The sequence below is a fragment of the Sturnira hondurensis genome, unplaced genomic scaffold (genome assembly GCF_014824575.4).
Source record: "Sturnira hondurensis isolate 20B ecotype Veracruz unplaced genomic scaffold, ASM1482457v3 Scaffold0017046, whole genome shotgun sequence".
Lineage (NCBI taxonomy): Eukaryota > Metazoa > Chordata > Mammalia > Chiroptera > Phyllostomidae > Sturnira > Sturnira hondurensis.
In genome coordinates this window covers 344,864-366,009 of record NW_028089677.1, presented here as the reverse complement: position 1 = coordinate 366,009, position 21,146 = coordinate 344,864, and the positions used below count along the sequence as shown (strand labels likewise).

The window sequence follows — 21,146 nt, the reverse complement described above, 5'->3', positions numbered from 1 at the left end:
TCTCTGAAGGGCAGAAAGAGCCTTAACACCAAGACACTGAGTATGCTTATCCAAACAAAAAGGAACAACAGGGTTGGGTAATATTAGAAGTCCTATAGGCTGGTGCCAGAGAGGCTGGTATAAGAGTGCACAAGATATCAGAATAAGGCAGGAGAAAGCCACTCAAAAGTAAGATGGAAAATGAGAAAATAATTTTTTCTAGAACCAAAGCCCAGAATCAAGATAGAACACAAGAAACACGCTGATTTGTAGAGAAGATCAGGTACCTCTGAAGATAAGAATCCCAGGTGGAGTAACAGACTCTGGTCAAATCTCCCTGGGTCAGGCGGTCAGGAGAGGTGATTTTGAAGGGGAGAAGGACATGAACCCAACCTGAGAGGAGAATAATGTGATGCCAGGAAAAAGAGCTTAGGCATGATGGTGGTACTGGCACCATCCCAGAGGGAGGAGACTAGTCAAACACCAGCAGAAAAGAAGAAGATGGGTGGGAAAGGGAAAGGATGACAAACCCTCACCCTCTCCTCAGATTATATCATGAAAACTGTCATAAGAGTAAATCATCTTGTCTTACTTGTCTTATGATTACAAAAGCATGTTATAGATATCTCTCTAAAATAATGTTTTTCTCTATCTCTCTTTCCTTCTTCCCTCCCTTTCATCTTCCCTTACTGGCTATTTTCCTCCCTTCCATCCTTCCTTCCTTTCATGAACCTACATCCACCAGGGATAACAATTGCCCTTTGACTGAGCACCTGCCAGACAGGTGGAGACATAAGATGCAACTAGGATTTTGGGGACCTGATGGAAGCAGCTCACAACAGTGGCTGTGCCTGAGGCTCATGTTGATGGATGGTAACACAGGGGAAAAGCACTGGAAGGGAAGGAGTAATCCACACACTTGAGTTTTAAGGATGTTAATATGTTTCGAGGGCCACACCATGTAAAAAGTTGTGTGTTGATGTCAACTCTGAGTTAGTGACTTCCGATTCTCTGGATGGGAGGCCATGGTGCTGTATAAAAAGAAAGAGAGAGGCAGAGAGAAAGAGAGAACCTATAACATGTACTAACTTCAGGACTCTGCACCATGTTGAAAAGATCCAGTGAATCCTGACTCTTGTTCACCAGTGACATCAGTATGCTATCCTGGGTCTACATGCTGACTTAAGCCTCTCACCAGACTGAAAACAATTCATTTCCAAAGCAAGCATTTAAGCCTCTCCTGACTTAAGCCTCTCCCAGACCTGGATATAGAAGAACTGGAATATCACATGATTCACTATTGTCACTTACTGAATAGTCACTTAAGTGAAGATAGGTGATTCACTTCCTGCTCCTCGGGGCATCCCAGAAGAACCAGTAGTGTCTATTATTCATCTCCACAACCACTTAGAAAATTCAAACACTCAATAGAATTAATCTGAGCTAAAGATTAGGGTTCTGTCCAGGAAACATACTTGTTTCTGGTTTCAGAACCCAGAACTTCCTCCTGATTTACTCATCACCACCCAGGAATCCTATAGTCCATAGCAAACTAAGGATCACCTGGGCTTGGCCCCACAAGGGATGCACAGTGGGGCCAAGCCTGCATGACACTTTTGTCAAAGAGTAAGTGCCCAAACATGTCAGGCCAGGGATTTTCATTACAAAAGCTAGAATAAAGATAGAGTGGCCCCCAAACAATTGCACTTCCTTAAGGCAAGGCTCATATTCTGTATAAAAAGCTAGCTTGCCAGAGACTCTTCACAAGACCTGAAGGCCAGACAGCTTGACTTTTCTCTGCACCAGGTGAGTCTCTCTGCTTGTGATTTCTTAATATTTGTCTAATTCTATTTTATTTGCTGGAGACTCTCCACCATGCTAAAAAATATATTTATATTAAATGCAATCGTGATTTGTGGTTAAGGTGACATTACAGATCTTTCTGACTTCCCTCTCAGATTGTAACTGCAGAGAATGGTTTCTGTAATGATGATTTGCTCAGTTACAGGATAGGGACTACCAAGTCCAGAGTACATTTAGTGACTTTTATTACTTCTTCTAATCATTACTCAGAATTTGAAATATTGAGGCACTGCACTGGCAACTTGTGTGTTCAAAATACAGATTTTTCTTTGCTTCATGATGCCATCCATCAGAGATCTTAAAATGTGGGAGTAATCTACAAGCATAATTCATGGGAAATGACTAAGAGAGAGGACGAGGCAGGTACTGTGCTGTGTGGCAAAGGAGGAAGGTGACTTGAATCTGGCAGAGAGTGTCTGGGAGGAGAGCCATGGTGGGTGAGCCTGTATGGAAGCAGTGAAAGGATGGGAAGCCTTCCAGAAAGTATACACATGGAGAATGATGTGAACAGAGCACCAGAGGTGGGCTCCTGTGGGCTCAGGGCAAGTTCTCAGGCAGCTTTCCTATGAGACCTATGTGATAGACTTGAGACTTCAGACCTTATCGTCTTTCCAAGTTATTAAAAACCTGGAGATTCAGTGAATCCTGGGATGGGCATTGTGCTGTGTTGCTGATGTAGGTTTTCAGAACCACCAAAAAGAAAGGAGGGCTAGATCAGCACTCCACTCTATGTGGCACAGAATAAAGCATATTTAAGCTTCTTTTCTTGAATGTGCACAGGAATCAAAGAAGTTCCCATTAACCTTGAATTCAGGGAAACAGAAAGGAAAAGAAGACACTATGATCTCACCTGTAACAGGAAGCTAAACAACAAAACAAACAAGCAAGCAAAATATAACCAAAGACACTGAAATAGAGAACAGGCTGACAGTGACCAGAGGGGAGAGGGGAGGGAATTTCAGGGAAAATAGGGGAGGGATTTAGGGGAACATATGTAAAGGATACATGGACAACAACTGAGAAGGGTGGAAATGGGAGGGAGGGGGGAGCATGGGGGTGGGATAGGATGGGAGTAATAAACAGAAAACTGTACTTGAAAAATAATTAAATTTTAAAAAAGAAAAAAAGACACTTGGTCACATCTGTAGGGACACAAAATGAGATATATTTATCGTTAAGTTTTTCTTGTTCCTTGTTTCAACAAACCTCCTGGAAAACTTTTCTGTCTCTAGGTCCAGCCTCCTTTGAAGCATGAGTTCCTACCAGCAGAAGCAACACAACATCCCACCTCCCCAGCTTCAGCAGCAGCAGGTGAAACAGCCCCAACAGCCTCCACCTCAAGAACCATTTGTTCCCGCTACCAAAGATCCATGCCACACCAAGGATCCTCAGCCTAGCCACACAAAGGATCAACAACCTGGCCACAACAAGGCTCTTGAGCCAGTTTACCCTCAGGTTCCTGAGCCTGGCCACATCAAGGATCACACACAACCTGGCCAAAGGAAGCTTCCAGAGCCAGTTCACCCTCAGGTCCCTCAGCCTGGCCACACCAAGAATCTACAGCCTGGCCAAACAAAGGATCCACAACCTGGCCAAACCAAGGATCAACAACCTGGCCACAACAAGGTTCCTCAGCCTGGCCACACCAAGGATCACACACAACCTGGCCACAGGAAGCTTCCAGAGCCAGTTCACCCTCAGGTCCCTGAGCCTGGCCACACCAAGAATCTACAGCCTGGCCAAACAAAGGATCCACAACCTGGCCAAACTGAGGATCAACAACCTGGCTACACCAAGGATCCTCAGCCTGGCTACACCAAGGATCACACACAACCTGGCCACAGGAAGCTTCCAGAGCCAGTTCACCCTCAGGTCCCTGAGCCATATTCTCCAATCGTTATTCCAGGCCCATCCCAGCAGAAGACCAAGCAGAAGTAATATGGTAGCACCCATGCCCTCGAAGAGCCACCAAATGCTGAACACCTTCTTCCCTTCTGCTTCTGTGTTGTAATGATCTTGTCATCAGTATGTTCTCACCATCTGTCAGAATCTCTCTCTTAACTGCATTTTAAAATATATTTTCTGAGGCTTTTGCTGGACACTCTGAAGGGTCCTCTGAGCCTTTGAATTATGCTGAAGGCCTAAGTGGCTTTGCTGGTCCTAAGTTGCTCAGGTATCATCTGAAGAGTTGATCTGATTGACAAGAATGCCTGTTTCTGCTCTGCCACCATTAAATGAATTTAACACCACGTTTGACTTCTTATGTTGTTTGCTAGATCTGCCCCTTCCTGTTTTGTCATGAGTAGGACCTGTAATCAGAAAGCAGTTGGTGTAGACATCATCTCTCTGTCCTGCTACTGTGTGCTTCCATGAATGCGTGAGTGTGTGATTTCATGTAGGGGCATCCTGAAAATGGCCATGGCTATCATGTAAGGGAACCCAGAGCCTGTCACTTTGAGCAGCCACACCTGGAGCAGGGCACTCCTCTGACACTGGGCTGAGTCATGCCTCAGTTCCATGGTGCCTGCTCCTAAGGGCCCTGTCCCCAAGGCTCCTGCTTATTCCCATTAAAACATCACTGCTACACAGTCGAACCCAATTATTCTGGTTTTCTTCACTCATTTCACCTTCCAGAAAATGAATACAGCCCTGGCTGGTGTAACTCAGTGGGTTGAGCACAGGCCTGCAAAGCAGACAATCATGGTTCGATTCCAAGTCAGGGCACATGCCTGGGTTGCAGGCCACTTCCCGGCAGGGGACCCACTAGAGGCAACCACACATTGATATTTCTCTTCTTCTCTTCTTCCCTTACCCTATAAAGATAAATAAAATAAAATTTTTAAAAAAGAAAAAGAAAACGAATACATACAGACACATGCTCACAATGAAGCACATTCATTTAAGTAGACACGCATTCTCCTAATTATTCACATAAGCCTTGCTCTCATTAGCTCAGACAATGTTGTTTTTACCTCCACCTATCAAGTACAAAGAGGTCAGAAACTATCTTTACCAGAAAGAGGGTGAGGAGAATACACAATGCCTTTCCTTGGAGAATCAGTAGTCTTTTCTGGGAGATACAGTATTCACATCCTCACACAAACATGTACATATACAGCCACAGGCAAACACTCCAAATAATGTCTCACCCAAAATGAAACACAGAATCCTGCGTATTCAGTGATTAGAAAAATAAGGTGAGTTTGAAGAAGAGTTTAGAAGGAGGAATGTGTGATCCAAGTGAGGTGGGTAACCAGCAGTAACTGGCAGTTTGCTGTCATTTGTATTTCAACAACAGTGAACAGGTTGTTGAGCTATAAAATGTCAGGGATGTAACAAGAGTTAAATAGCACCTTGCATAGTCCCTGTGTTTTCAGATAAAAACTCACATTCAGAAAGGACAAGAAGATTAATTGAGATCAACCAGAAATTGTTTTTGAATCACACCCAGAACCAAGGTCTCCAGATTTCTAGATCATCATTTTCTTCTGCAGCCTGCTTTTGTTTCCAAGGATGACCAGCAGGTTTCAAGGTTTTTGTTGAATGGGTCTTGGATTTTAGGGAGCTTGTTCCCACATCAGTGAAGCAAAGAGAAAACATCAGAATAACTGTAGCAGTCCCTGGGAGTATACCCCCTTTCCTGAAAAGATTCATGGTCTATAACACCACATAGAGCAAGGCAGGTGTCAGGTGGTACCTGAGTGACACAAAAGCACTCCAAATAGTGTTGGCAAGAGCTCAAAAATAGTTGGAAACCTAGGTGCCCATCAGTAAATGAATGGATCCAAAAACTATGGTTTTTGGATCATTTACACAATGGAATACTATACAGCAGAAAGAAAGAAGGAGCTCCTACCCTTTGCAACAGCATGGATGGAACTGGAGAGCATTATGCTGAGTGAAATAAGCCAGGTGGTAAAAGACAAATACCATATGATCTCACCTTTAACAGGAAGCTAAACAACAAAACAAACAAGCAAGCAAAATATAACCAAAGACGCTGAAATAGAGAACAGGCAGACAGGGACCAGAGGGGACAGGGGAGGGAATTTCAGGAGAAAAGGTGAAGAAGTCACAGGAACAAGTATAAAGCACACATGGACAACAAGTAAGGGGGGTGGAAATGGGAGGGAGGTAGGGAGCACTGAGGGGGAGGGATGGGCTGGGAAGGGAGTAAAAGAAAACTGTACTTGAACAATAATTAAATTTAAAATATTTTAAAATATTTGGAAACTTTAAGACAGAACTGTTCTTCAGGTTATTACAAAATGATGAGTAGTCAAATTATATGTCCAGGGTCTGTATGGTATGCACATTTGAAGTGACTTCATATTTCTGCTAGTTTCCATTATAAAAATGTTTAAAGATATATCTAGGCCATTAATAATTAAAGGAGTTAACTCTTAATGAGGAAATGGGCTCCATAATACAGAGTATGAATATGGTTTAAGCATCTTAAAGAAGAGTTTGGCAGGAATGAATCAAAAGGTATAAAGTTCTACCTTACTCTTGAACTATCATTTTATTCTGGAAATTTATTTTTATGAAATATTCATGCACATATACAAATATTTTATACACAAGGATAAATTTCAGTATTCTACCCAATATCAAAAAGTTGATAACCCTAAGTGCATGTCAATAGATAATGGGTTCAATAACTGTATGTTAGGGTTATACAGCAACCATTAACAAGATCATTGTAGGAAAATGATGTCTTATTGGGAAATGTTCAGATTATATTATTACAAAAGCATCTAGTACCTGCTTTTGTGGCTAAGTGGCTCAGTTGGTTGAACTTCATCCCATTCAAGGTTTGATCCCTAGTCATGTCATATCCCTAGGTTGTAGGTTCAATAAGCATATCCTTGGAAAAGGAAAAAAGAAGTAAACACTAAACAATTTAAGTAAAAGACATCTTTTTAACAAGGTATGCATGTGTGTGGGTTTATAGAAAAAATATCCTGACATTAAATGAAGCAACCTATAACTATGGCTAGTTTTGCATGCATATACATTAGTGTTCATTATTTATATAGCTTTGTCTTCCATTTACACATTATATGAATGTTATTTGATTTCTGTATAAATTTTATTCATTATATTAGGAAATACAGAAATCAGTGAAGATGCTGCTGACTAGTGAAATGTAAGTTCTGCCCATACAAAATTCCTGAGGCTCTTCAGCAGGTTCGATAGCAGCAACTTAAGGGTGGGAGATTCTACACCCTGGTGGAGCAGCCATGTGTCTCTTTTCTCCACAGAGCTCCATCTCAGTTCTCAATCTTCTGGTAGGGACACTGGATGCTCCAACTACTCCACTCACACTCACAGCTCAAGGGCCTCAGATCCTGTCCACTGACTGACAATTGAAATCATCTAAGAGGTAAATGACAAGTTATCTTCTTGTCTCAGCTCCTGTCTTGCTTCAGTCCCTTTCTTCCTTTGTGACTTTGAAAAATTATCCCCTATTGGGATAACTATTCTGAAGGTTGTTACTGCTTCTAGATGAAGAACTTTCAGTCCAAAGTATGAACAATTTGGCAAACTTCAGGTCCACAGTCTAGTTGTTCATGTCAATTTGTGCAAACAAGTTAGTATCTCCTTATGGTTCCTTTTTTCTTAACTCCACTTTCCAGAACTATGACCAGAACTATGACCTCTATAATTCCTGAAAAAAATCTTTCTGGTTGACACAGAAACTGATTCAAGGACTTTCCTGTACTTCCATATTTCTGGCTTAGAAAATTGTCATTATTGGATGTTAAGGTCAACCACTTTCTTCAGCTATTCTTTGCCAATTCTCAACTTACTTTCCTCCCCTCTCTTCTGTCTCTTCTCTATAATGCTCTATATTCTATACTACTCCCCCCTCCTGCCACCCACACTTCTCTGGAACCCAGTAGCCTGTCTGGGCTTTGGATCTTATTAGGCCACCAGGTTCTTGACACATTTGCAGATAAAGTTGTCAGGCGGGCTGCTACTTTCACCAGCTGCCTTTCATGTCCCATATGGTGACATTGGTGGTTATTGGATCACATCTGACTTCACACTGTAAGCATCATGAGGGCAGAAGCCCTCTTGTTCAGGCTTCCTCGGGCCGTAGACTCAAAGTCCAGCCCACCAGCTATCAAACAGTGGGAGTTTATCTAATGTCTCCTGAGATGCTAAGCACCTTATACCTTCACCAAATCATACTGTGGGTTTGAAGGGAACATTCTGAACCTCACTCTGAATCCAGATCGCTCCTGCCCACTGCTGAGGCCTTGAGCCTCATCCTTCCCACCCCATTCTGCTCTCTCCACATCTAAAGCAGCAGTACTCAGAACTTCAAACAAGCTTCTCTGTCCTGTTTGTACATGAAATGCCCAGAGAGGTCTTCATCTCCCAGAAGACAGAGAGCTTCCTGAGGGCCAGGTTATGTGTCCCCAGCCTCACTGAGGCCCATAAGTTGGACATTGTCCATTCTCCCATCTATGAGGTGGTGAACATGAGGACAGGTAGGAGAACCCAACCTCCATTAATCTTCTGAGAGGGAAGTATAAACATAATACATAATTATATGTATCTATAAAATATTATCAATACTATATGAATACTGTTCTATATAAATTATTGAATATATTTCTATTTCTACCATACTAGTGTAAGAAATTTTATTTGGTTCTAACTAACATTATTTAAGAAATACTAAATTCGAGCACCAACTTACATCATATACCAAAATGAATTCAAGGTGGATAAAAGACTTAAATATAAGCCATGACACCATTAAAGTCCTAGAGGAGAACATTGGCAGGAAAATCTCAGATATTTCACACAGCAACATTTTTACTGATATGTCCCCTAGAGCAAGGACTATAAAGGAAAGAATAAACAAATGGGATCTCATCAAAATAAAAAGCTTCTGCACAGCTAAAGAAAACAGTATTAAAATAAAAAGACAACCAACTGTATGGGAAAACATATTTGCCAATGATACCTCAGACAAAGGTTTAATCTCCAAAATATACAAAGAACTCACACGACTTCACTCTAAGAAGACAACTAACCCAATTAAAAAATGGGGAAAGGACTTGAACAGACACTTCTGCAAGGAGGACATACAGAGGATCCAGAGACACATGAAAAGATGCTCAATATCACTAGCTATCAGAGAGATGCAAATTAAAACTACAATGAGATACCACTTTACACCGGTGAGAATGGCTATCATAAACAAAGCAATAAACAACAAATGTTGGAGAGGGTGTGGGGAAAAGGGGACTCTGGTCCACTGTTGGTGGGATTGCAGACTGGTACAACCATTATGGAAAACAGTATGGAATTTTCTCAGAAAACTAAAATTGGACTTGCCTTTTGACCCAGCAATTCCACTGCTGGGATTGTATCCTAAGAACCCTAAAACACCAATCCCAAAGAACCTATGCACCCCAATGTTCATAGCAGCACAATTTACAATAGCCAAGAGTTGGAAGCAACCTAGGTGCCCGTCAGTAAATGAATGGATCAAAAAACTATGGTACATATACACAATGGAATTTTATGCTGCAGAAAGAAAGAAGGAGCTCCTACCTTTTGCAACAACATGGATGGAACTGGAAAGCATTATGCTGAGTGAAATAAGCCAGGTGTTGAAGGACAAATACCATATGATCTCACCTTTAACAGGAAGCTAAACAACAAAGCAAACAAGCAAGCAAAATATAACCAAAGACACTGAAATAGAGAACAGGCTGACAGTAACCAGAGGGGAGAGGGGAGGGAATTTCAGGGGAAATAAGGGAGGGATTTAGAGGAACCTATATAAAGGATACATGGACAACAACTGAGAAGGGTGGAAATGGGAGGGAGGGGGGAGGATGGGGGGTGGGATGGGATGGGAGTAATAGAAAACTGTACTTGAAAAATAATTAAATAAAAAAATTGGAAAAAAAAGAAATACTAAATTCTCTTTAAAAAACATTAAACCTAAAATTTCTATCACCTTTTTGGCTCACTTATTTAGGCCCTTGTACCAATTATAAGTAGTCATTACCCTAGGAGAAAGATAAAAAAATATATATATATATATAATATATATATAATACTTATATATTATATAAATATTTTATATAATATATAAAAATAATGTTTTATATATTACTTACAGTAAGATAAATGATTCACTAAAAAGCCCAAGACTTCAGTAGCTTAGGGCAACAGAAGTTTAATTTATGCATCTATCATGTTGAATTTGGATTGCTAAGGGAGTTCTATTCTACCCAGTCACACAGGGATTCTGTCACTGCCATGTGAAATTCTATCATCTTCCAGAGTCTCTCTAGATACACCAGGAATTTGGAGTATAGATAAGAAAATTTTGTTCCTAATTAACAAGACCAGAGGTGATCTTCATCACTTCTGCCCATATTCTCCTAGGCAAGTACAGATTACATGATCCTATCTAGTTAATAACACTACAACGTATACTTGAAATTTGCTAAGAAAGTAGATCATAAGTGTTCTCAGCATACACACACACACACACACAAATTAACTATGTGAGGTGATGAATGTGTTTGTGAGAATTATTTCACAATATTTATGTATATGAGAGCATCATGGTATACACAGTAAATAAGTACAATTTTTATTCATCAATTATAACTTAATAAACTGGAGGAACCTAAATAAAATAAATAATACTGACATTAAAAAACAAAAATAGAAATAAATGTACTGAGCTTTGAAAACTATGACATGCTTGCATGCAGGAAAGTAAGAACACAGATATCACTGATTCCTCAAATCCTGCCATAGCACATTCCTTTGATCATCAAGTATATATTTCCTATATACTCACTTCTTTTTTTCTCATACATAAATGGAAAAAAATCAGCACTAGGGACTAAATTCTTCTTATCATCATCCTTCTCAATGTCTGGAATCTGAGTGATGTTTAGTCTTACCTACAGGGTAAAGCAGTGGAAAGGGAGGAACCATCCACATATCTAAGTTTTAAGGATATTTGAATTTCCCAAGGGCAATGCCTAGTAAGAGATTGTGTGTTCAACTCAATTCAGGGTTAGTGACTTCTGTTTCTTCTTACCATGATCAGAGGACATGGCTGGCATATGAAATCAGGGGTTCAGAGCTCTCTTGTTTCTGTGTTGCCTCAAGAAAAGAGAGACTTCATGAGAGGCAGGTTCTTCAGGGCTGTAACATCATGTCTGACAGACGCAATCAATCCTGATGGTCCATCATCCCCAGTGACATCTGCTATCCCTGGTTTACATGACATCTTAAGGCTTCCTCCAAAGTCAAAACAACTCATTTTCAAAGAACAAATTTTAGCCTTTCCTTTCCTCTCCCAGTCTCAGATCCACTGAGAGATGAAAATTAGATGGTTCACTTATTGTCACCATCTGCATCAATTCCCAGAAAAAACACTAATGCCTTTTGTTAATCTCCCCATCCACTTAGAAAACTAGAATGTTCAAAATAATTCATCTGAGCTAAAGATTAGGGTCCTGTCAAAGAGGCATGGTTTTTCTGGTCCAAGAATCTCGGAAGTTCCCATTGATTTAATTCATAACCATCCAGAAAGCCTCTTTGTTGTTCATAGCTACAATAACTCAACACAAAGGATGGACAGTGGGGACAGGCCCTGATGACATCATTGTCAAACACGAAGTCTCAAAACAAAAAGTTAAGCCAGAGATTTTTATTACAAATGTTGGAAGTAAGCTAGCAGTAAATCTAAAACTCCAACTTTTTAAAGGTAGAATTCATTTTCTGATGAAAATTCAGCTGGCCAAGATTTCCCACTGACCTACAGATCAAACTTTTCTGTACACCAAGTTAGACTCCCTACTTGGAACTATTCACCCAATGGCATTTTATTTGGGAGCTCTTAACATTCTAACAATATATCTAAAATGTGTTTGCAGTTTGTGCTTAAGGGTACTAAAGTACATAATTTGTACTTCCCATTTAGAGTACACCTGTGAAAATTGGTTCAGAAAAAAAAATAATTTCTGTAAAGATAGCTATAAAGTTGCCAGGAGGATATGACCTAGATATTATGTCTGGGGTACTTTTAGTGACATTTTACTTATTACTCTAATTTTATTAAGAATTTTGATCTCAAAGGCATTGAACTAGATAATTTGATGATCAAAAGTTAAATTCTTTACTTCATGACCCTATGACCCTATGACCTATAGGACATAAAACATGAGGGTAATTTGCAAACATACTTCACAGAAAGTGATTTCTAGAGAGGGCAAGGCAAGTACTATGCTGTGGCAAAGGAGGAAGGTGACTTGGATCTGGCAGAGAGTGTCTGGGAGGACAGCCATGGTGGGTGAGCACGTGGGGAAGCAGCAAGAAAGCTGCTTTTCTATCCTTTGATGGATAGAAAGCCTTCCAGAAAGCACGCACACATGTCAAACAGAATAAAGCACCTTTAAGCTTCTTTTCTTGAAAGTGCACAGGAATCGCCAAAGTTTCCATTTATCTTAAATTCAGGGAAACAGAAAGAAAGAGAAGGAAGTATCTCGCCTCTGAAGGGACATTAAATGAGACATATTTATCATTAAGTTTGTCTTTTTCTTTGTTTCACGAAACCACTGGGTCAACTTTTCTGTCTCTAGGTCCAGCCTCCTTTAAAGCATTGAGTTCCCACCAGCAGAAACAAGTGAAACAGCCCTGCCAGCCTCCACCCTAAGAAACATTTGTTCCCATAACCAAGGAGTTAGCTTGGTTATGGGAACAACGTTTCTCAGCCTGGCCACACCAAAGTACAAGAGCTGAGTCACCCTAAGTTTCCAGACCATACATCCCAACTATTTCCACAAGTCCATCTCAGGAGAAGATGAAGCAGAAGTAATGTGGTCCATAGCCATGTCCTTGAGGAGCTGACCACTGGATGCTGAACCCCTTCTTTCCTTCTGCTTCTGTGTATTTATTATCTGTAGATTTTATAATCAGTATGTTTTCACCCTGAGAAAACATATGTTTTTCACATTCTTACCTGCATCTAAAAACATTTGCTATGAAGCCTTCCTTATACTCACTTTAGAGGTCCCCTGAGCCTCTACATTAAACAGGAGTCTTAATTGTTCTGTGAGTCTTCGGCCACTCAGGGTTCATCTGAAGAGGGGATCTAAATGGGAAGAAATGCATGTTTCCTGCTCTGCCTCCATTAAACCACTTTTAAGTCCACTCCTGACTGTATGTGTCATTGAGTGACTCTGCCCCATTCACTGCTATTCCATCATGAGTAGGGCCTGTAATCAGAAATGAGTTGGTGCAGACATCATCTATTTTTCTGGTACAGTGTATTCCCATGAGTGTGTGTGTCTGTGTGTGTGACTGCATTTAGGGTCATCCCGAGAATGGCAATGGCTATTGTGTAATGGAACCCAGAGCCTGTCACTTTGGGCAGTCACACCTGGAGCAGGGCGCTCCTCTGACACTGGATTGTGTCATGCCTCAGTTCCCTCAGTTTCATGGTGCCTGCTCCAAACTACCCCTGATTCTGAGGGCCCTGCCCTCAAGGCCCCTGCTTATTCCCAAAAACATCACTGCTACATACTTGAACCTAATCATTCTGGTTTTCTTTACTGACTTAACCCACAAATACAGATTTATTCAATGACTTAAAACTAGAAGTGAGTTTTAGGCAGTGATTAGGAGCACATGATCAAGGTGAGGTGTGTAATTAGCCATATTGCTGGGGAAAAGCTGGTCATTAAGTTGTAAAATATCAGGTGAGAAAAGAGACTTAAGAGCATCTGGTACAGCCATTCTGTTTTTCAAGTAAAGAAAATGATAACCAAAACATTAATTAGAGTAACCCAGAAATTGATTTTGCATCATACCCAGATCCCAGTTCTCCAGACACCCGCTTCTCACTTTCCTCTGCAGCCTGGTCTGGTGGATTTCACTGGGGACCAGCAGGGTGTAGATCTGTGCTGAGTGGGTTGGAATATTAGAGAGCTGCTTCCAGCAGTAGAGAAGACATCATAAATTTTTAGAAGGGCCACAGTAGTCCTTAAGGAACAAACCTCACTTTATGTTAGGATTCATGGTCCATAATATCAAGGTGTGAGACAGGTGACGGGAACAAGAAATCTAAGTTTAGCAAGAATTCTACATATTTGGAAGCTTGTAAGACAGAAATTTTCCAACAACTCATTACCAGGTGATGAGTAGTTGTCAAACCGGCAGGAAAAAATGAGGCATCTTGGGTCTGTACGTTCTGCACATGTGACATGGCTTCATATTACTGCTGATTTCAACAGTAGAAGAGTCTAGATAGAACTCCAGGTCACTCACAATTAAATAGGCTTATCCTGAATGGGAAAATGAGCACTATGATACATTGCTATTACAAATATAAAATAATGTTACTCCTATCCTTTGGAGCCTGCTTTTTAAAAAATATGTATTTTATTGTGATGTAAAAGTTACCATTTTAATCATTTTTAAGTGTGTAATTCCCCAGCATTAAATACATTTACACTGTTGTGTGCTTTTGTTAAAATGTATGCAAGTATATGAGTTTATGAAAAATAAAAAATCCTGACACTAAACACACCAAAATATAGGAGCAGGCAAAAGTAGTTTTACAGATGTGAGTAGACAAAACACAGAGTTTATCTATTGTGAACTATTTTATGATTATAACTATTGTAATAATCATAACCTGCATGTCTTTTTCCATACAAACAACTATAAACCTACTTTTGCCCACCCCTGTATAAATAGTGATTATTTCTGGCTGCTTTATGTTAGTTAGTACTCATTTTTGAAAAGCTTTATGTTTTCTACATTACATATGATATGATATTATTTATTTTTATAACTTTTTATCAAAATATCTTAAAAATACCGAAGTCAGTGAAGAAATATATGTCCTGCCCATCCAGAACATTCCTGGGACTGCAGCAGGTCCCATAGCAGCAGCCCAAGGGTGGGGTGTTGGGGACCGCTCCACCTGGTTTCAGGGATTGTAACTACCCCCCATGGCTAAGGATGAGTGAGTGACCTCCAGAATGCAAGCCACAGGAGACAAAAGCTTGGTTCTGGTAGCAAATGCTGCCTGTTTCCTCTCCCTGACCCCAAAGCATGATCAGAAGTCAGAGATGGGTAAGACTCCTCACAGCAAGGGGCAACCTAAGCCAGACACAATCACTCGAGAGGCCATCATGGAAGGACTTAGGAGGCTGCAACAAAGAGCAAGCAATAGACCCTTGCCCCCTGGCTATGTGACATAGCCTGAGTCCCCATGTGCTCTGGGAGAAGTGCTCCCTGGCTCTAAACCACTTAAGCCTGAAAACCTGGTGGGGAGGGGTGCAGCTCCTTGCCTTGCTAGAGCAGATCCGGATCCAGGGAAATCTGGCATAAGAAAGAATTCCTAAAAAATCCTGCTTTGCTAAGAGTGCTTTCATTTATATGTGAAGAGTCCAAGCAGGAAGCCTTAAAGTTTCTGCAAAACTCCCTTCCTGACAGACTCTGACTCAGACTAAGCCCTCAGATTTCTTTGAAATGTTATCTGCTGTTTGATCCTTGCTGCCCTGAATTCCTGTATTACAACCCAATAAAAGCCCCTGGAGGAAGGGGCTCCTGGCCTTTTTACTCTGAGAAACTGGCCACCTCTCCTCCCAAGCAGATCACGTCTTGGTAGTGTTTACTTTCATCCATGGTGGATGGAGGGACTCGTGGGCATAGTCACCCTCACATTTTACCACCTGGGGAATTTCATACAACCATGCCCTTGGCCTACCAGGAGAACCAGAAACAATTTTTTATCTCCACATCCACTTCCAATACTAAACAGTTCAACAAGCCTGGTCAGTGCCAAGAATTAGGAAACAGGGATTAGGCCTCCAGGAAACAGGGCTGTTTCTGGTTCCAGCAGCCCTAGGACCTCCTCCTCTCACCTTTTGGCCTATACTGCCCTTACTCTGAACACTACACTTGGCTGCAAAGGACCCTCAGTGGGGATAAGTCTTAGGTGACATCATTGTCAGACAGCAAGTGCCAAAAATATGTCAAGTGGGTGGTTTCATCACAAAAACTGAACTAACAGGTAGATGAGGGGACTGGGATGAATCATGCTTGGCAGCAAATAATTAAGGCACAGCAGTTTGCAACAATCTCATTTCCTTGAGAGAGGTACCAGTCACTATAAAAAGCCAGTTGGCTGGGGACACCACAGCAGATCCGAGTGACCACACAGCCTGCTCTTCTCAGCACACCAGGTGAGTCTCTTTCCTTGGAACTTTTTACCATTCACTCAAAGTTGTTTTTTATTTTTACTGAAACCTCCTTGTTATTTTTGCTATCTTTCCCCTACTATTGAAATTCAGCCATCAGAGTTATAGCCTCTAGAAATAGGTTGGTTTTAAAAGTTTTCATAGTTTGAGCTTGAAGGGACTTAAGATGTTATCAATTCTGCCCCATCAGTTCTTGCCAGAGAAGAGGATTGTGTAAGACTCTCAGCAGGATAAGTCCTGCTAACTTACGCTTAGTAGAACTTACAGTGACATTATAATTATTTCTTTATTCATAGTCTTAAGACAGAAAAATGTATTCTTTTACCAAATTGTTTTGTGAGAATTTATTATGTTGGCATATCATCTGCTAAACAACAGTTTAGACAACTGTTTAGACAAAAACAGGGAATTTATTCCACAAACCTACAATTTATGAAGGAAAAGAAGACATGGGCAGGAAAGCTAAAATCCTATGTAGAAAGTCACATGCATGAAGCAATAAGGACAAATAAAGGTCTCTGGTAGTTTGGGGATAGAAGTGCCAAAGAATTTCTAGAAGACTTACTCTAGAAATTCCTCCCAAATGTATCATATGAGGTGACCTATAACCCATGGTGGCTGGGTATTTCTGGACAAACTGAATGAGGGAAACATTTGAGGCAGATTAGGGTGTGAGTGAGGCTAGAGAGGGGATTATGTGGGTTTCTAGAAAAGTCAGTAATTATCTTCGAGGTGATAAATCATTCTGTTACCAATAATGTGTGAGGTGTTGAAGTTACTGGGGTTTGTTTTTCAAATAACATCACATTTCCATGTGATCCCAATATTGTGCTCTCACATTTCTGCCAAGAGCCTACAGTGGGGTTGTTTTGCTAATTGGGTTTTAAGATGTGCCAGAAGGAGAGCACTGGGAGAAGCCCTGAGTGGAGCAGAACCAACTGCCTTTCTGTTCCCCCTGCTCAAAGGCTCAGAAATCATTAAGGTGTTCTTAGTGGTAAAGGGAGAAAAAGGAGAAACTTTGCTTCTTAGGAGAACTGAAGTGGCATTGAACATGGCTTCTTCCCTAGTTAATCCCTATTTAAACCATCTGTTCTGCTCTCTAGGTTCCGCCTTCTTTGAAGCATGAGTTCCCACCAGCAGAAGCAGCCTTGCACCGCACCCCCCCAGCTCCAGCAGCAGCAAGTGAAACAGCCCTGCCAACCTCCACCCCAGGAACCACGTATCCCCCAAACCAAGGAGCCATGCCACACCAAGGTTCCTGAGCCATGCCACACCAAGGTTCCTGAGCCATGCCACACCAAGGTTCCTGAGCCATGCCACCCAAAGGTTCCTGAGCCATGCCACACCAAGGTGCCAGAGCCATGCCACACCAAGGTTCCTGAGCCATGCCACACCAAGGTTCCTGAGCCATGCCACCCAAAGTTTCCTGAACCATGCCACCCCAAGATGCCAGAGCCCTGCCACCCTAAAGTTCCAGAGCCATGCCCAGAGCCAGCAGTCATTCCAGCACCAGTTCAACAGACCAAGCAGAAGTAATGTGGCCCATGCCCTTGAGGCAACCACCACCGAATACTGAATATCTTCTCCCATTCTGCTTAACTGCCCCATTTGCCTTGCAATTAGCACACAGTCACCATAGTCAAAATATTCCCTCATCTGTACCCTAAAAATATGTGCCATGAAGCTTTCCTTCCCAAGGCCTCTGAGCTTCTGAATGAGGCTGACAGTCTTGGTACCTTAGAACTTTAGTTTTCAGCTGCTCAGGATTCATCTGAAGAGGGACTTGGGGTTGGGGGGGAAGGTGGATCAGCTGTTTTGCCCTCATTAAATGCACTTTCAATTTCACTCCTGACTGTGTGTGTTGTGGTCTGACTCAACATCTTCATTCCTTTTCCTTATGAAGTAGGACCTGTTCACAGAGAGGTTGGTGAGAAAGGGCATCATTCAGAGACTTCAGATCCTGGTTCTTGGTAGGTGTGGGTTTTCCCCACTGACTTTTCCTGGGCTGGCAATGGGAGGCTGTGTAATGCCACCTAGAAGCTGTTGCTTGGGCATCCAGGGCTGGAGCAGGACTCTCCTCTTGCTACTCAGTGAGTCACCCTGGAGTCTAGTTAGTGCCTGTCTTCTCTGACCCTGACTCTGACTCTGACTCTGACTGACTTTCTAAGCTTGAGTGCCTTGTCCCTAAACCTGGCTTTCAGACTGCTGACTTATCCAGCTAATTTCTGTTTATTTCAAGGGATGTTGTTCCTACATATGTGATTCTGCTCCTCTCCACTCATTTCTTTCTTTACCTGTGACTCAGTTTCTCAAACATACACAAGGACTCACAGCCTCCACATTTGTTATCTCAATCAATCCTCTCCCACTCACTGAGTGCCCACTCTGCCAGGAAGAGAATAAGGATTCACAGTTCTTGCCTTAGGGCATTTACAGTTGTTTAGAGTGATGTACTTCACTCCTCACCTGACCCCTCATACAAACACACATACACACCCACACACCCATGCATGCTAGATTAGGAGTTTTTCCAGAATAGCACACATAAGTTGATTCACTGCATCCCAACTTGCAAACTGTTTATTTCATATATAGTGTGGCAGGAAGCACAGGAAATGAGAATTGGAAAGCCCACTACTCCATCCTAGAGTATAAAAATGTTTACAGTGAAATGAAACATGGTAGAATTATCAATCATGCATTCAAATATATGTGTATTTATTCATATTCAGATTTACATCAAAAGTATGTTTCTTGTCCTGGCCAGGTGGCTCAAGTAGTTGGAGTGTCATCCTATGTACCAAAAAGGTGTGGGTTCAGTTTCCTGTCTGGGAACATACTGGTCAGAGTGCACACAGGATGTTTCTCTCTCACATTGATGGCCCTCTCTTCTCCCCTCTTCTCCTCTCCCTTCCCTTCCCTTCTCCTTCCCTCTCCTTCTCTCTCTCTCTCTCTCCCCTTCCTTCCCTCCCTCCCTCCCTCCCCCTCTCCCTCTAGAACAGTGGTGTCCAACCTTTTGGCATCTCTGGGCTGCACTGGAAAAAGAAGAGTTTTCTTAGGGCACACATTAAATACACAAACACTAATGAAAACTGATGAGCAAAAAAAAGATCTGTGCATAATTTTCATGATATCCACCACCACAAATAAGAAAAAAGTCTTCATATAATAACTCTAATTGTGCAGCAGCCCTTTTGATAATCTTTTAAAATCACTGAGTGGGTCCCAAATTTGTGATCATTAATATAGGAAATGTTCATACCTAACAATAAAACATCATTGATAGTTTTTTATATTTTTTATTATAAAAGTAAAAGAAAAGAGGGCAACATACAACTAGTGGTATGTTTGACATTGTATTTGAGAAACCAGCGCATCAGTATCGGTTTAATAGAAGTAGTTACAATTCTCAGAGAGTTCTCCACATGATCATCAGATATTTTGGTTCTAATTTTACTGTTAATGTGTTTCATTCTTGAAAATAGTTGCTCACAAATGTAGGTGCCACCAAATAGTGATGCCATGAATAAGGCTTGATTGTGCACTGATGGGTACAAATAGGGAGAGCATACATACATTTATTTTATGCAACATTGCAACACATAATCACAAAGAAAATCTCATAATGTTTTAAGTAAATTCACAATTTTGTGTTGGTCTGCATTCATAGCCATCCTGAATCTTATGCAGGCTGCAGGCCACAGGTTGGACACCCCTGCTCTTGAAGCAATAAAGAAACATATCCTTGGGTGAGGATTTTTTAAAAGTGTGTTTCTTTTTATATTACTGAAGACAAAGAAAATTTTCCTGCAGCAGTATAAAAAGGGACACATTTTCCCTTAGATTGTAAAATGAAATAATGAAAAATCACAAGCATTTGTACCTAACATAAGCAATTGTGATAGTTTTGATCATACTGTTTTTACCTAACTTCATTCCTTAAAGTCTATTTGAAAAATGTTTACCTAAAAGTCTTATTATCCTAAACATCTTTTTGTTTAGTTAGTAGATAAGGTCCACTATCATAACAGAGTAAACAGTGCCACCTAGCACCAAATCAGTTAGTCAAACAAACAGAAAGTAATGTGTCTTAACCATACTATTTGTTAGTCAACTATAACAAACACCACCTAAATTTTTGTGGCTCAGTCCAGAAAGTATTTCTTACTTGTGTCCAAGTCCAATGTGAGCTGGCAACAATTTTGGTCCACGCAGACATAAAGGGAGCCAGGTTCCTTTCTTCAAATTTTCTCACCGTCATTGAGTGCCTTGTCCTCCTCTGGATGCAGGTACAAAAACAAGGAAATTGAGTATGTTCAGGGAAATAGACTGAAAATAAAGAATATGCCCTATTCTCATCCGCTTGAAATAAGGGATGACATAAATCCTTTCTGTTCTTACTGGCTTGAGTAGAATTTGGTCATATGGCCCTATATGCCTACAGAGTCAAAAATGTAGTTTCTTGGTATGCCCATGGTAGCTCTTCAATTTCTGCCAATGCCTACCCTCTGGTCCTCACCTATCCATTTACTTCTTTTGCCTCATAAACAGAATACAGTCCCCCCAGGGAACAACCCCTTATCCCCATCCAGCTCCAAGTACAGGCTCTGGTAACATAGCATTCTTCCTATCGTGTCTTTCTATAGCTCCTATTAGTTCAATAATCTAGGAAATAAACAGATGAACCTTTTTTTCTCTGTTACCCAGAATCCAATGATGAGACCTTGGAACACTAAATAGAAACTGCCACATGCAAGAAAAAATAATGGAGAACAAATCGCTGTAACTTGGCCTTAGTTTTCTAAAATATAGCTGGGATTGCATTGTCAAGCCATATTTTTCCCCCATCTCAGCATCCAGAATTGATAGAAATTCTGTGTTAAGGTCTTGATCCAGCTCAGTGGAAGGAACTCCTTTTTCCTTTTTTATTCATAACTCTGCCATTGTTAGGATTATTCCATTTACATGATTAAAGTTTAAGTGTGTCTTGCAGATCAAGATCTCCTTAATTAGTTCACTTTTGACCCTCACTTTCTA

General features: G+C 41.0%; 2 protein-coding genes across 7 annotated transcripts; both read left to right on the top strand.

Moving 5' to 3' along the window:
- Positions 1-1,617: 1,617 nt before the first annotated feature.
- Positions 1,618-4,091, top strand: LOC119001619 (small proline-rich protein 3-like). Of its 5 annotated transcripts, XM_037067039.1 has the most exons (4): positions 1,624-1,785; positions 3,075-3,273; positions 3,322-3,568; positions 3,716-4,091. In XM_037067039.1, the coding sequence occupies exons 2-4, from the start codon at positions 3,094-3,096 to the stop codon at positions 3,778-3,780; spliced, it is 492 nt and encodes a 163-aa protein (XP_036922934.1). In that variant the 5' UTR covers positions 1,624-1,785; positions 3,075-3,093; the 3' UTR covers positions 3,781-4,091. The 5 variants fall into 5 exon arrangements, with proteins under 5 accessions (XP_036922932.1, XP_036922931.1, XP_036922933.1 ...); XM_037067037.1 differs by having other exon boundaries at positions 1,618-1,785; positions 3,047-3,568; XM_037067036.1 differs by having other exon boundaries at positions 1,619-1,785; positions 3,068-3,568.
- An 11,929-nt stretch (positions 4,092-16,020) lies between these two features.
- On the top strand, positions 16,021-17,806 carry LOC119001620 (cornifin-B-like). 2 transcript variants are annotated; one of them, XM_037067040.1, is made up of 2 exons: positions 16,021-16,094; positions 17,213-17,806. In XM_037067040.1, the coding sequence occupies exon 2, from the start codon at positions 17,232-17,234 to the stop codon at positions 17,643-17,645; it is 414 nt and encodes a 137-aa protein (XP_036922935.1). In that variant the 5' UTR covers positions 16,021-16,094; positions 17,213-17,231; the 3' UTR covers positions 17,646-17,806. The 2 variants fall into 2 exon arrangements, with proteins under 2 accessions (XP_036922935.1, XP_036922936.1); XM_037067041.1 differs by having other exon boundaries at positions 16,028-16,097; positions 17,216-17,806.
- Positions 17,807-21,146: the final 3,340 nt, after the last annotated feature.

Excerpts from the sequence above, each read along its gene's own strand:
- LOC119001620 (XM_037067040.1), top strand. The coding sequence starts at position 17,232 with ATGAGTTCCCACCAGCAGAAGCAGCCTTGCACCGCACCCCCCCAGCTC.
- LOC119001619 (XM_037067037.1), top strand. The coding sequence starts at position 3,094 with ATGAGTTCCTACCAGCAGAAGCAACACAACATCCCACCTCCCCAGCTT. Across the intron at positions 3,569-3,715 it reads TGAGCCTGGCCACACCAAGA|TCCCTGAGCCATATTCTCCA; the intron begins ATCTACAGCCTG and ends TTCACCCTCAGG.